Source organism: Hesperophylax consimilis, chromosome 3 (genome assembly GCF_061612785.1).
Source record: "Hesperophylax consimilis isolate HC1 chromosome 3, BYU_Hcon_1.0, whole genome shotgun sequence".
NCBI lineage: Eukaryota > Metazoa > Arthropoda > Insecta > Trichoptera > Limnephilidae > Hesperophylax > Hesperophylax consimilis.
Genome location: NC_142838.1, coordinates 27,004,723 through 27,021,114, shown reverse-complemented (window position 1 = coordinate 27,021,114; position 16,392 = coordinate 27,004,723). Strand labels below are relative to the sequence as shown.

Genomic DNA, 16,392 nt, shown 5'->3' with positions numbered 1-16,392 from the left:
TTTAAAAGAGTAAATTTATTTATTTATCTTCCAGTTTGAAATGCTTACTGACACGTGGGACATTAACCCGACTCCACTAATGAAATCCTTACAAGCAACAGTCAAAGTTCCGATTGTAGAAACTAAAAGTGCTCCCGTTTCTGTAGAGGAACTTATCAATAAACTTGTTTCTCCTATGAAAAATTCTACAAAGTATGTATATATATACATACTAATATGTATGATGTAATTAATACACACAAATATTTAAAAGCTGTACATAATATTATTATGATACCATATTATATAATTTTTCCTTTTTTCAAGAAAAATTTTGAGGTATGTTGTACCTATCTGTCAGAAATCTGTCTCCAGGCGAGAGGCAACTAAATCAGCTTTAATATCAGTTGTGCACAAGATGAGATTGGCATACCGTGAATTAGGAAGGCAAATGATGAAGGAATGGAGATTGCCCGATGAAAAACTCGTGTTCTTTATGACCCGCACAGAACTAGAAAAATATTTACATACTAGAAATCCAGTATTTATTACAAAGTATGTATGCCTTCTTTATTTTTCTTCTATCTTCTTATTATTAATTTGTACTGTAGTTTGGGGATCAGGTAAGGAGACAATGAAAGATGATAGTGTGTTGTGTCACAGCGTTTATTTTGAGTCAGTAGAACTGCGCAGTTGGGAGATGACTCTGGACCGATGACGATGACACCAGGTGTAGGGGGCGATGACGGTGATGGAGTGGTCGAGGCGGTGGTCAGTGAGTCGACACCGCGTTGGTGGAGACCGGACTCGCGGACGTGTTCAGCACTAGTGTGAACAAGGTAGCCGAAGGTGCGATAGACCTGGTCGGCAGATGTACGGGAGATGCAGGCCGGCGACGATGACGCGGGGCCGAGGCGCAGACCGGCAAAGATGTCGCAGGGTCTAGGCGCGTGAGGTGAGCGCTGGCCAGGAATGATAGCCGGGGCCAGGGCGCTTTTGTGATCCTGAGGAGTCCGTATTGATTCGTAGTCCCTGTAGAGCCTGGTGTAGGTAAATAAGGTCCTGTAGCGGCGCGGTGAAGTAACAGCAGGGCGCGACAGGGGGAGAACCGGCGGTCGGTGGTCAGCCGCTTCAGTATGCAGCAAGCAGTAGCAGCGCTCGCATGTTGGTCACTCATAAAGCTGTTAATTAATGACTGACTGAGTAGATCTTGACGCGCCTCGTTATATAGCCGCCCGGGCGCATCGAGAACATTTCAGACCTGTAGGTAGGAACGCCGAACGCTTGCATTGCGTCTAGGGTGTTCCCGCTACAATGCGTTTTGCATTGGCGATCATTCCAGAATATTCTCGTAGCATCACTACAGTAGGAATGTATATATCCAAGGCACTGCTTTCTCGATTCTTACTGTGACCGGTAGATTGTATTGATCTTCGGTTCCCCAAGGGGGTATAGTATTTATAGGTATGGTAATATATTTTGCATCTATACCACAAATACATTTGATTAATTGAATTCTTTCAGAGCCATTCTCCGGCGGAGATTCTTCCCTCGATGGGACAAGTTACAGTTTTCTGAATTAGTTTGGGGATTTGCCCGACCGCTGACTGCCCCAGACGCTGAAATAGCCAGAGATGGACAAGAAGGTTTCAAAGTCACTGGAACTCCTGTGTGCTCTGGAGACATTGTTGCAAGAGCCTGTGTCATCACCTCCATTTCAGAGGTTATAATATTACATAATAACTTTTTTTACGTCTTCCCGTTCGCTCTCTTAGTAGGTACTTATTTAATACTTACAACTTTTAAAATGAATAATGTCAATATGTAGTCAATTCATCGCACAGTGCTTTATACAAGCCTAATTTCAAATTGTGTTACTTATGTAATAAATTTTGTTTCAGATTGATCAATTGCAATCTGGAGACATATTGATAACACACGCTACAGACATTGGCTGGTCTCCGTATTTCCCGTTGATGGGAGGAGTCGTCACAGAGTTGGGAGGACTTATATCACATGGTAGAAATTGATTACGATTTATTGTATTATGAGAACTAGTTTTCTTGGAGTTTAACAAGAGCATTCTACTTAAGTTAAATTACAATATAGATCAGTTGGATATCTCTTTATGTTGTACTCCAGCCGTCCAGAGATTGACCACCATGAAATCAGGTTTGGTATCTACTAAAGAATCTAATTTTTTTTTAAAGTTACGTTTATATCTCTCGTTCCTGATTCCACCTAGGCCAACCTCTTGGTGATGTCTCAGCATAAATATGTTTATAAGGCCCAGTTGTTTCACAGAAATTGTGACAGCAAAGTGTGAGAAAAAAGTGTGACATAGCCACCAAATGGCCATTTAGTCATTTTATTATTTTGACATTTGAAAGATCCCGTTTAAACTCCGACTCTAATTAACATTATAATTTCAAACAATTATAATGATTTACAACAAACCTGTAAGAAAACAATTTCAAAGCTCTACAGAAAACAATTTCAAAGTTCTAAGCTAACAGATTTTTAGACAGAGTCTATCTACCTACTTTATTAGTCTTCAATATAATTCGGTTTGTACCATGAATGAATTCATTTAACTTACAATTCTATAACTCACCTAGCTCCTCACCATAAATTCCCTTTCATACATCATTCTTTCGTTCACCATATTGATTCCAATGTGGTTGCCTTCCAGGGGCAGTGGTGGCTCGGGAGTACGGGCTGCCCTGCATCGTGGGGGCACAGGGGGCCACCGCCCTCTTCAAGACAGGGGACATGGTGCTGCTGGCTGCCTCCAAGGGGGTGCTGGAGAAGGTTGTGGCACAGCCGCAACTCTGACATGCTAACCATGTTCATATATAACTGTTCATAATTTATTTAAGTATGCAATTATATGTAATAATTTTGTAATAATTAATATGTAATTATATGTAATAATTAATAATTTTAATAATTTACACTCCTTTTTATTGACTAAATATTTTTTCTTCATTTTTATGTTTTGGTTTTCAATAAAAATTTCCAGCGTTAAGATTTTTATTTATTTAAAATAAGTTTGTTTACGATTGGTATAAAAACACCGGACACAAAAAAATATATTTTCTAAAACATTCTTTTGATTTGAATTAAATATGTTATGGTTGTCCTTTTGTCTCAACTGCAATAAACTTATGTTTAAAAATATATAACTGTTTGTAAAAATAAACAAGGAACAAAACTACAACAAATAATTTTGATCACAGCCAACAGATACCTCCATTAGATTATGATACTTTTATTATTTGCAAAAACACAACATCATAAGCATTCATTGGTAATGTAGCGAAGGACATATTGGCCTTACTTTCCTGATATTGTCTTGACTCTAAAAAAATTAATAATTTTGTATTTCGATTGAAACTTCTGTTTCTAGAAAATGATTGGCAATTATAATATAAATCTACTAATAACATATTATTAAATAAATAAAATAATTTAAATAAAGTGGGTTTACCGGATCACAGGAGCATCTATGTTCCATATTAGACACCAGCTTTTGTGCAAACTGATTGTAATATTTCCACTGTTGAGTTTCTGACACAAGTTTATTTTTAAAATTTGACCAGTCGTTGTCCACTCTGGTCAAAATATCACTTTTATCTCCTGAAATGTAGAAGATTACAACCCTTTGTTTTCTGTTTGACAGTGTATATATCAATCAGGATCTATTTTTTGTGAAACGTTACTGGATTCACTGTATTTCACAAGAAATAGTAAAAAAAATCTCTAGATTATGTCACTATGTAGACTAGTCTGGTTGGATTACACACACCAATCAATACTCTACTATTTTTATTATCTAGATTATGTCACTATGTAGACTAGTCTTATTAGATTACACACACACCGGTCAATACTCTACTATTCTGATTCTCTAGGGAATCTGACAGAACTATTCACACAGGAGTTGTAGCCCATTTCAAGCAGTTTTCCTCAGTTGAAAGTGGTCAATGACTAGAAAAAGACACTGGTACTTGCGTATTTGTGTGGAGACTAGGAGCTTTTTGACTCCCAATCGATGTATATTAGGCCACTGATATTCATAATGTACTTACCTGCTTTAACAAGAATCTTTCTTTGTGCCTCTTCAACAATGTCATAAAACCACTGATTCCAAACTTCTAGAGTAACGGAGAAACAGTGCAAAATCTTAGCGCACTCCTTGAATTTTCCAATTTCATCTGAAAATATAACAAACGATTATATTTATTATTGTTCGCATGTATTTCTACAGTACTTAGCATGGTATTTGGTCATGAGACATCACTTCAATTACATATACATAAGTGTTTTTTACAACAACACAATTATAAAAATTCCAAGAACCTAAAATATCAAAATCCGTTCCTACAGTAACAAAGTTTATCAATACATATTTGTTTTCCCCATTAATAAGTTTTAATTTGTCACAATGGTTAATTAACAAATTTTATCAATTTGATGTTGATGTTTCAAAAGATTACAAATATTCAAGATGGGTGCCAAAATATACATTCATTTATGGATTTCCAAATAACCAACTGTTCTTGAAAATCTTAGGATGGGTTGTTTCGGAGAATTTGAACAATTCATCAAATTTCAACGTTCATTTTCAATTTCTGTAAAAGTCCTATTAAAGTTCTGTTATAATATCATTATAGGCTAGTTGTTTGAGAGAACTGAAATTAAAACAGAACTTGAAAAAATCTTTCACAGAACTTGAAAATTAACTTTGAAATTTGAATAATTGTTCAAATTCTCCGAAACAACCCGTCCTTATAATTGTTGTTAAAATATGTCATAAAAATTCAAAATCACAAAATAATCATGACAATCAATATCACTTCCTATCAGAATCCTATAAAGTTCGACAATGATCTACAGGCAATCACCACAAAAAAAAGAATGTATAGGATGTTAAGGGACGTACTTGACTTTTTTTTTTTTTGACTAGTGATTCCTGACATTATTTAGAGTAAATAAAATTTTGGTCTCCGGTAAATTATTTGAAGTTTTTTCTTCTTAAAAACCAAACCAAACAAAAAATTCTTCCACATGTCATAACTGATCACTCAGCCAAGTGAACGCCCAACCCCTGACCCGACACCCAACTGTCCAATACCTACTGTTTTATGTTGTTGTTTTATGACCAAAATATAATTTACATTATTTACTCCAATATTGTCAGGAATCACTGGTTAAAGTAAGTCATGTTCGACCCTTAACACCGTGTATTTCTATGTACATACTTGGAGAGAATGAAGCATTTTTAGGTATGATGGCGTCAATCATATTCATTTCTTTGAATGTAGGATCGTAGCAGCATTGCCCTGCGGGTGTGGGTGCGGCACTCCTGCACTTCTGCAGCTTGCTGGACACACAGAGCTTGGGTCCCTTGGGCTTCTTGCATTCTCCCTTCTCTGCATCAAAGCCTTCCTTCCCGCAATCCTTTTTAGGTGGCAACATTTTCTTACAAGGATCGTCTTTTGGCAGACACTTGTCATCTTTTAGCAGACACTTGTCATCTTTTGGCAGACACTTGTCATCTTTTAGCGGACACTTGTCATCTTTTGGCAGACACTTGTCATCTTTTGGCAGACACTTGTCATCTTTTGGCAGACACTTGTCATCTTTTAGCGGACACTTGTCAACTTTTGGCGGACACTCTATAAAAATTACAATATTTACAATATAATCCACGTTGTTTAGCTTTTTCAATCTTCAATTTCTCTGTATGCTTTCAAAATCCTCTTAGACTTCAAGTTTTGCTTTTTCAAAATATACAAGGTGTCCAGGGGTAAAGTACGCTAACTTCGGGAGGTGATTCTACATGATGGTAGAAGTAAAAAAGACAAACAACTTTTTATAAATTCCAATGTTTATTTTCCCATACAAAAATATATTTCCAAAGAGGAATATTTATTTTTCCATACAAACAATTCTTCTTTTTGACCTTAAAACATTGGAATTTCAAAAAAAAAAAAAAATCTATTTTACTTCTAAAATCATGTAGAATAATCCCCCGAAGTTAGCGCATTTTACGGGGACATCTTTATATTTTTACAAAAAAATTGTTTTATTAGTTATAAAATTTATAACATGTCATGAAATAATTCAAATAAATCTTCCTCGGGCATCCCTGACTACTTCTACAATTCACATTCGCATCATATATTCTCCTTATACTATTTTCTATGTATTTATATAATGTATTATGTGTTGTGTTTGCATTCCATAATAATATTATTAATTAAATATATTCAATCTCACTACGTAAAAAATTTATAACCCATTTATCAATATACAGCTGGATTAAATAAAACCGCGTTTGTTAGGAAGGGGATTATGTATAAAATATAAAATACAAAAAGTGTCCGGGGGTATAGTGCACTAACTTCAGGAGGTGTTTCTACATGATAGGATAAGTAGATTTTCGAAATTCCAACGTTTTAAGGTAGTTTCAAGTTTGCAAGTTTAGGTAAAAAAGTTGAGTTATCCCGAGTTAAGTTCACAATTTCAGGAGTTATACGATATTCAGTTATTCTATACAATAGCACAAGTAAAAAAGAAAAATAACTTTTTGCGAAATTCCAACATTTTAAGGTAAAGAAGTTGTTTGCATGGAAAAAATCTTCCAATCAAAAATATGTTTGTACGGGAAAAAATCAATAGACTTTTGAAAAAAACACGATTCTACCATCATGTAGAATCACCTCCTGAAGTTAGCGCACTTTACCCGCGGACACCCTGTAAAAACTTTATATATATAGGTAGGTACATGTATTATATTATACAGATAGTATTATTAGCGCACCAATTAAAAGGCAAATATATTTCTGATGGAATGAACTGAAGAATGTTTCGTCCAAAAAATTAGAAGGTTTTTGATAAAAAGATTTATAAATGAAACGGATTACAATCATCATGGATCTCTAGCTCCAAACTTCTGGCTACTGAATGACACTGAATGCACTTCTATTAATTTATTAATTGATAATTAATTCTTATACTTACCAGGGATTTCTTTTGGTTCGCTGACTACCTGCAAACATTAAGAGACATGTGTAATTTTATTTTATTTCAATATATAGAAAAATTGTGGTTAAAATTAAGTATTTCTAAAAAATTCAATTTTAAGGTAGGCTTATTAACAGAGAGTTATGTAAATTATGTGTCAGGGTTGTACGTACAGGGGCCGGTGGTTTCTTAGGTTCAGCAGGAGGGGGGTTTGGCTTAGGAGGGAGTGCAGGAGGGAGTGCAGGAGGGAGCGCAGGGGGAAGCGCAGGCAGGGGTTCTGGTTTGGTCTCCTCTGATTTTTCCTTTTTAGGTTTTTTTTCTTTTTTAGGTTTGTTAGTTTTTTTTTCTTTTTTAGGTTTTTTTTCTTCTTTAGGTTTTTCTACTGCTTTTTGAATTTTTGGTCTTCCTGAAACATTAAAATTTCATAAAATACAGTCCTGGATTCTGTTATTCAAGTACACAAGCATAATTAATACCTAGTTGAAGTTAGTTTGTGAAAGAATAAATTAACATTTTATTCTTGGTTGAAACATGTCAAATGGGAGAAATATTTTGTTATTACTATGTATTAAAGATTTAAAACTATTGCAATTGGTACCAGCTACTTAAAAAGAGTAAAAAATCTTACTTTGTACTTTTTTTGGTGGACATTTTGGTGGAACCTTTAACCAAAATTGAACAAAATGTATTAAATATTTGAAATGTCAATAAATTAAATAGTAATCTTTGTAAAGTTGACTCTCTCACCTTCTTTTGGTTACATAAGCAATCCAATAATTCATGTTTAAAGTCTGTATCATCTGCTTCTGTAAATTTTATTACAATTTTCTGTAAGTACGTTCGATACAAAATCATGCAATAACGCTATTCGCAAATTCTGAAAATTCAGGGAGGCGTGTTAAACATAAAATACTTCCTTAATACAACACATTGGGAACAAATTAGTAAAACCTGCAAAAGCTGCCTCGTCGCATTCTATGGTTCCTTTTTTCTCCACCATCTCTTTGATCCAGATACTGAGCTGTTATCAAATAACAATACATTTTAAGGTAATAATTTCAACGTTATTTAATTTTTTAAGTAAATATGGTATAATATTATATTTACTACATCTACTATTGTTTGCATCAAATACACGTCTTAACCTTGACGTACCCACAATGACAATCCACACTGCATCTTTAATTTCTTCTAAAACTTAAACAGAAACTTAAAACTACACCTAGCCATCAAAAGATTTATAGAAAGCTAAGAGAACCGTTACAAATATGTATTATTATTCAAGGGAGCACACATATTTAACACTTAACACAAATTATCCAATTATTATTAATAACTAAAATATAATGGCAAAGTTGGCATGTCAACAAATTATCCAATTATTATTAATAACTAAAATATAATGGTAAAGTTGGCATGTCAACAATTATTAATAACTAAAATATTGTGGTAAAGTTGGCGTGGCTTGGGTTGGGAGCATCGACAAAATTGATGATTTGAAGGGAAGTTTAGTTTAGTTTTTTTAATAATTGCGGTACATTAATTTGCTTATATTTAAAAATGTGTAGGGAACTTCATATTCTGTCAGTTTAAGTAATTATTATTAGTAGTTACTACACAGATAAATTTTCTTACCTTTTTAGCCATTAGAATTAAGGTCTTTTGCTTGGGATCTTTGGTTTTGCTGACATCAACATTCATAATGCAACACAGCTCATTATATATAATGCAAGTCATACTTGTTTCTCTGTAAAAAGTTATTAGGTTTTCAGTTGGTAGTTTCATAATTATAATGAATCCCGTATAATATATAAAAATAATACTTCTATTACGGATTTCGTGATTTTTACTACATACATATTTAGAATCATCGACTGTGACTTCAAATACCTTTTCATATCATAAGTGTTGATTTTTTTCAGTAGAGATGATACCAATGAACACGAATTTTTTCCATCACTCCCTTTCCCCTGACAACATTTTCCTCTGACTTCGGCTTTGGGCTTAGGTTTGCTTGGGCACTTACTAAAAATAATGTAGTTATATCATAATTAAAGGCATACCGATGATAGCTCCTTCGTAACCTCTCTGTCTTTCACATAAACGAAAAATTTAACAGAAAGATGGGTAAAAATTCTTCTGTTTAGAACCCACAAAACAATATTCATGTACACTCTAGTTTCCCTTCAATAACAAATACATTTTTCGTCTTTTACAAAAGATTTCCGTGGAGTGGAGCTTTCAAATGATCTATAAACCAATCTATTGAAAAATACAAAATATTTTTTTATGCATTCTGTGTTATAATGGGTATTCTGGCAAGACAGAAGGAGTTTCACTAACTTTCTACACAAAATTCTAAATGATGTGTTTTGTTCAGAATAATGAATTAGTAAATAATTTTTTTTTTTACAAATGTTCACCTTCTAACTTAAATACAAGTATTTTAATTTTTTTTTACAAAAATGTCAATTGGATACTTAAAACAAGTTTATGTTTATCAAAACATGCCAAAATGATTGTAATCTGACGGGGTATGCGAGACATCATATGTACCTCGGTTTTGTCTGTTAACAGTAAGGTCAATCCCACACGTGTATGTATTCAGTATGAAAACAAAACACAAAATTTAAATATTTTGCATGCTTTTCAAAAAACATCAATTCTTTTGAAATCATTCGTAAACCGCAGCACATTACATATAATGACCCATGTGCAAGTGTACGCAGTGCAGCTTGGCGCAAAATAGTCCCAATTCTTAATGCACGCATTCTGCGAACTCGTGGTGTAGCGGCTCAAGTGAGGTCAGAACTCGCCGACCAATCATGGGAAGTTTGAGCGTCTCACGGTTATAATTATTTTTAAATGACTATTTATTAATATTATGTGTGTTTATATATAATAAAACTTATAAATTCAGAAACAACGTTTGTAGATCTATATCTATATGAATATAAGATTTCTAGGCCACAATATTTTTCACTCAAATTCCTTATTGTCAGACTGAAAGATTTTCACTGACTCGGTGTACATAAAATTATATATGGTACATTTTAGTTCAGAATTGCTTTCATTGATAAGCTTTCGGATTTCATTATTTAATACTAAAAGACAGGATTTATTTCGGTTCAGAAATTTTGGGATCATATTTCTGAACTTATATCTTCATTGCCCAGGATAATAATAGAGGGTCTTCTGAGTCAGTGGACATCTTCAATTTATCACAAACACAAAAAATTATCGCTGGGCAGTTTATTTATAATAATTACATAAAAAAACTATGTAGTGAAATGTGGAACTGAAGCCCATTTAAAAAAAAATTGGATCAACCTTCTACCTTAAATTAGTTTTTTCATTATCTAGTCATTTTCGAAATTTCTTTTTCGTTCAGGATTTATAAATAGACTTTTTTGAAAATATGCTACGAAGGAAAACGAAATATAGTGTATTCTCACAATTGTAAATATTATTTTTTCAATATGGTTTAGAATCCCCTTGTATGTAATTTTACTAACTATTCCAATGTAAAAGCCCTTAAAAGGGCTGTTAATAAATAAGTAAAAGAATTCTCAGGGGCACGACAATATCAAAAAATTAAAGAGTAACATACCATTTTTTGGGTGGCTTTTTAGCAGCTGTTGTCCTTTTGCATTTGCTTACATCCACACCCATGTACTCTCCTTTAACAATGCCTTTCAAATGTTCAATCTTAAAACAACAAAATAAATTAATATGGGAGGTGGGTACCTACTTACAAAATATTTTTACTTATGGCCACGCAAAAATTAACAAACCATAAATATTTGAATTTAGATCTGTCAAATAATAATTTTTTTCACTTCTCTTGCCCTGTGAACTAATAACATATATCCTAGAATATTAATAATACATACAACTCCAGTAAAATATTGGCAGTGTTTATTTGTATTGGCTGGTAAAGCTGGCCGCTAGAGGCGCTATTGTAACGTGTTGCATACCTTACAACCAATTATTTTATTTTAACTCCACACAGGAGGCCCTGAAGATAATTTCCCTCAGGGCCTATGTCATCTTTGGGGATGCTGTGTGGAGAGGAAGGAGTGAACATGGGTCTTGAAGAGTCCCATGTTGTAGGAGGGAGGAAACACAGGGGCCGGCAGCTCGTTCCACATCCGAGCTGTTGAACTTAAGAACGAATCGTAGAAGCGACCCGTTCTCATGTGACAAATGTCAACCGTGTACAAATGATGGGCGCGCGTTTGGCGTGTATCCCGACTACGTACCGGTGCCGAAGGGATCAATGACGCTAGTTCCTCAGAGCATCTTCCATTGTAATACCGATAGAACAAGGACAGCATACCTACCTGACGCTTGTGCTCTTAAGATTGCAGTCCGTTTGTTAAGATTGGGGAATCTATCAAACGGACCGCCCGTTTCTGCACAGAGTCAAGGGTTTTTTTCAGGTATTTAGGGGCTCCGGACCAGGATGGCTGCCAAATTCGACAGTAGGGCGCACTTGCGATTTGTACAGGGTCAGCAGTTGTGTACTATTAAAGTATCTGCGGGCCCTGTACAGTACGCCCAGCTTCTGAGAGGCCAACTTTACTCTGGCTTCGATGGAGCCCCCGTACCTGAGCTGGTCACTTATAGTTACACCAAGCATATCAATGGAAGGCCTGTTCGGAAGATTGCTTCCGTTGAAGGAGACTAGATTATCATTTGGATCCCTTTTAGACGTAATCAGACAGGATTGGGTCTTTGAAACATTAAATTCGACGAGATTATTTTTACCCCAGGAGGAAATACTCTCGAGATAACCGTCCATTCTCTGCTTCAAAGCCCTCCGAGCCGTTGGAGTTTGTGTGCCCTTTGGGGGCTTGTCAAACAAAAAGCTATCATGAACTGTACTGTCATCCGCGTAACAATGAATCCGTGCACATGTCAAAAGGTCATTGATGTGCAACAAAAACAAAGTCGGAGACAGAACCGATCCCTGTGGGACGCCAGCGTTTATAGAGTGTGAGGAAGAGGTGAAACCGTCAGCAACCGCCTGAATCGATCCCTTAAAAAGTCAGCAATCCACGTACACAGTGATGCGGGAAGTCCGTAAGAAGGCAATTTGTTGACAAGTCCTCGGTGCCAGACCCGGTCAAAGGCCTTGAATATGTCTAGTGCGACCGTTTGGGTCTCACCGTGACGTTCCAGGCACCGCCCCCAAACATGCGTCACATACGCGAGAAGATCACCGCAAGAGCGGTTCCGACGGAATCCGTATTGACGGTCGTTGATAATTTTGTTCTTCTCGAGGTATGTGAGCAGTTTGTCGTTGATCACACATTCCATCAATTTGGACAGAAATGATGTGATCGCTATGGGGCGGTAGTTGGCCGGGTTGGAGCGGTCACCTTTCTTGGGAATAGGGTGAATGACCGCTTTTTTTCCAACCAGAGGACACAGTGCCACACTTCAGGGACATTTTGAAGAGCTTTGTCAAAACTGGAACTATTTCCGCAGCACCCTTCTGCAATACCAGGGCAGGTATTCCATCAGGTCCACTAGCTTTGTTAACATCGAGCCCCCGTATAACGTGGAGTACATCCCTATGCCGGATCCTCAGCTTTTTCATATAGAAGCCGCAGTGAGGAACCGACGGCGGAACAGCACCTCCGTCGTCGAGGGTCGAGTTTTCTGCAAACATTTTCCCTAATAGGTTAACCAAACCAATGGTGGCAAATAATAATTAAATATATTTATATAGTACTTGGTGGCAGTGGCAGGTTTATAACTTTGCTGTATACATGAGCAAAAACAATAAAGTCTTATGTTTTTTTTCATTTTCGACTTCCATAATTTATGAACATAAAATAATGAAAATATTTCACATAAAATCCATTAAAATGAAAGAAATCGAACGTTGTTGATTTATGATGAAGACAGACATTCTAAAAAATTTGGTGTATGAACTAAATAAACAATAGGACTGGATGCCATTTATGTATTCAAAAGATGCGTCGAATACAAAGATATTAGAAGAACGAGATATGCTATGTTGTCCGTCGGACCGTAGGCGGAGTACTACCTAATTAGGGTACTTTGAACGGTATCGGGACGTGTACGTACAGAAATCTGTTCCATGTATTAGTGCGGCTACCTTAGCGTAAGCGAAGGTGTGCAGTAGTATTGGTGAACAAAACCGGCGACATTCGGCAAAACAATTCCACACAGCACGAACTGCTCATAGCACATCTCGTTCTTCTAATATCTTTGGTCGAATACTACCTCGGCGCCTAACGGATTTTGAGGTGTCAAGTGGTCAACTCAGTGCCGTGCCATAATAGAGCAATGACTGTTTACAAATGGCGGCGATTGTTGTTGATACGGCTTATTTGTGTGTTGTTTTTTTTTGCAAGCATAAAAAAACAGAGTTATTAGACTATTTTAAGCAGTGAGTAATTACTTAGTGACTTCATAATTTGGCACAAAGACCTGTACTCTAGTTTGCCTTGCATTTTCCCTAATGCTGCATAAAATCTTCAGGCGGGAAACAATTGTATTATTTATAATGTTCGATAATAATAATAAGTAATTTGTGTGTATTTACAAATGAAATTTTATTCCTTGGCTTTTATTAATGTTTGCTGGGTAATTAAAACACTTTCTCATTACATACGAGCAGAGATGTGCAAAATGGGTACCCAAAACCATTTGAAATGCAAAATGGAAATGGGTCAAAACTTTTCCATTTGAAAATGCAAAATGCAAAATGGTTTTTAGAAAAGCATTTCAAATGCAAAATGCAAAATACCTATTTTCAAAATGCATTGAAAATGCAAAATGGTTTCCCAGGTCAAATAATTATAGAATTTTTAAACAATTTTGTCATTTAATAATGGACATCAATGTAGAACAAACATATTACATGATGGTTAATTAAAAAACACCACGACTACAGATTATGAAACCACAAAAAATTTGCGCGGTACTAATGTTGCCAGCGTAAAAACATAGAAATTGCTATCTAACATTTTTTTTTAATAAATTTAATGGCTTTTCACCCCAAAGGTGTATCTAACATTTAATATTACATCGTCATGACCCCATGTTCAGTATTTGAATAAGTATTTTTTGTAATGGTATCACTTAATTGCCAGGGCTCCTACCAGGGAGCAACTTGACAAATGTAAATTATCTCTCATAGCGAGGTTGAGGAACGACTGATATTTGGGGCTTATGAAAAAAAGATGAGTGGAGATAGTAGGAATAATGTTGCAAAAATGCATTTAAAATGGAAAATGCATTGAGAAAAGCATTTAAAATGCAAAATGGTTTTTAGAAAAGCATTTAAAATGCAAAATGGAAAATACCCATTTTGCATTTTGCATTTCCATTTGAAATGGATTTATTTGAAATAAAGCACATCTCTGCATACGATGTCATTTTGGCAACTTTTAAGGCAATTTACTTAGGGGTAGCGTAGCACACAATGTAATACTAGGCGTGACAGTTTCGTACTAAAACTAAGAAATCGAAAGCAGCACAATTGACATACTTGTCACTTTGAAATTTCTAGAGCGCTATATATATATATATTGTAACATCATGTGGCATTAAAATTTTCTACAAAATTTACTAATAATGACACACATGAAAATATAGTTATAATTAACCTTTACCTTTCAATTGTTTGGGACTTACCATTTCAGGGGGCATGACAGTATTGTTATCCCTCCAAGTACTGAGGGCATGTCGCTTAGATGGCAAAGCCAATGGATTTACATTTGTCGATCTGGACTTAATTGAATGTTTAATCTTTAAAATCCTTTCTACATTATCACATGAGCATTTTCTAGCAAAAAAAAACAAACAAAAACATAAATTAAAATTTGATTTACCATAATACCAAAATCGTAAAAAGGTATTTAATGATTTTGTTTTTCAAATTACTTTGATGGGGCTGTTTTCGTTTCCGTAAAAGCCTTTTGCAAACATGTGCACGATTTACGGTCTCCTTGCTCCATTTTGTTTAATTTTATGTTGTCAGACTATTTCTACAATATTGATGTTAAACTTGTCTTTAAATCGAAGTGCTTATGATAATTTGCTGCCAGATCTAAAAACAATTAAATTTATTCCATTAGTACAGAAATGGAAGTAAATGATTTCAAAGGATCAGTTAAAAATAAAAAAAAGAATTACCTTTTTACATACAGATTTTCAAAAACTTTACAAAGTTGTGAAAAAGTAAAAAAAAATCATAGAGTTTAAAAAAATTAAAGAAATAAAGACCAAAAATTTCAACAATTCAGAAAAGATTGAAAAAAAACTAAATTAACAAATGGTCATTCATAAATGGAACACCACAATAATGACATTTTTAATTTGTAGAAATTTTTCATAAGTAGGCATAGGTACTTTCAAGATGCTTAAGTACTTTAATTAGAAAGGTAGGCCTTTAGGTTCACAGAAAATGTATTTAACAAGGTTAGACGTACCTCGAAGTCCAGTTAGAGTACGAAAGCAACGATCTCTTTTACTTTTCATTAGGTACATAATATCACTTTCTGGTAAATGTAAGTTATTTTCCTCACACTTATATCTCTTCATACGAGACGAATCAACTTTGATAAAATGTTGTTTTTTAACTGTAAAATTGTGGTAATCAGTAGTCAATGGTAGAAAAAGTAGGGACGCGCGAGAAAGACATAATACACATAGTACATACTTTGAATAAATCACCATTACATACCAAACACTGTTGGATTTGGCAGCCACCTCTGGTCTGGAGCTCTACAACCCTTGACGCAGTGAATCGGGTTGTACGTTTGATAGATTCCCCTGTCTTAACCCATTGGCCTCAAACGACGCCGTCCCGGCGTGTGTACGGCGATGTGTCTTAAAATCAAACGACGCTGTCCCGGCGGGTCTGATGTCTGTCGTCTTAAAAACGAAAAAGGGATACATTATTGACATCTGTGTTTAAAATTTTAAATGCCAATCGCTCTGTAGATAATTAAGCATTTAATTCGTAGTAATTGGCAGGACTCCGTTGATACAATTTTTTCCTGGTATTTACGATTGAAATTTTGTTATATTTCAGCTTCATTGATTTTTTTCAAAATGTTGTGTGGTTCGGGAATTGACAAGCTTGTTCGTAAAACGCATGGTGGGCGGCTAACAAGAGCCCAAATGGCAAAAAATATATATTATGGTAATAAGTATGATTAATGTACAACTTTTCTTAATCCAATTATAAAAAATTAAGTAAAAAAAATTGGTTTTTGAAAAAAAAAAATTTTCATATCCTCTTTTAATCATATTATTATTTTTTTCTAAACAATGCATACATTTTTTACATACCTTGATTCAATGCACAAGTAAATTAAAAAAGATTGTTTCGTTTGC

The 16,392-nt window shown here is 34.9% G+C and overlaps 1 protein-coding gene and 1 non-coding gene across 2 annotated transcripts in view; both read left to right on the top strand.

Moving 5' to 3' along the window:
• The window catches only part of LOC149425192 (uncharacterized), a 30,285-nt gene extending 27,340 nt beyond the window's left edge, over positions 1–2,945 (top strand). The window contains exons 20-24 of the mRNA XM_089651005.1: positions 35–192; positions 307–534; positions 1,504–1,702; positions 1,881–1,998; positions 2,672–2,945. Of these exons, the coding sequence (XP_089507131.1) occupies positions 35–192; positions 307–534; positions 1,504–1,702; positions 1,881–1,998; positions 2,672–2,814 (846 nt within the window). The 3' untranslated portion in view covers positions 2,815–2,945. The remainder of the gene's footprint in view (positions 1–34; positions 193–306; positions 535–1,503; positions 1,703–1,880; positions 1,999–2,671) is intronic.
• Positions 2,946–9,181: 6,236 nt separating this feature from the next.
• On the top strand, positions 9,182–9,300 carry LOC149425191 (U5 spliceosomal RNA). The gene has a single exon (XR_016305715.1). It is a non-coding gene; the product is annotated as a U5 spliceosomal RNA (small nuclear RNA).
• Positions 9,301–16,392: the final 7,092 nt, after the last annotated feature.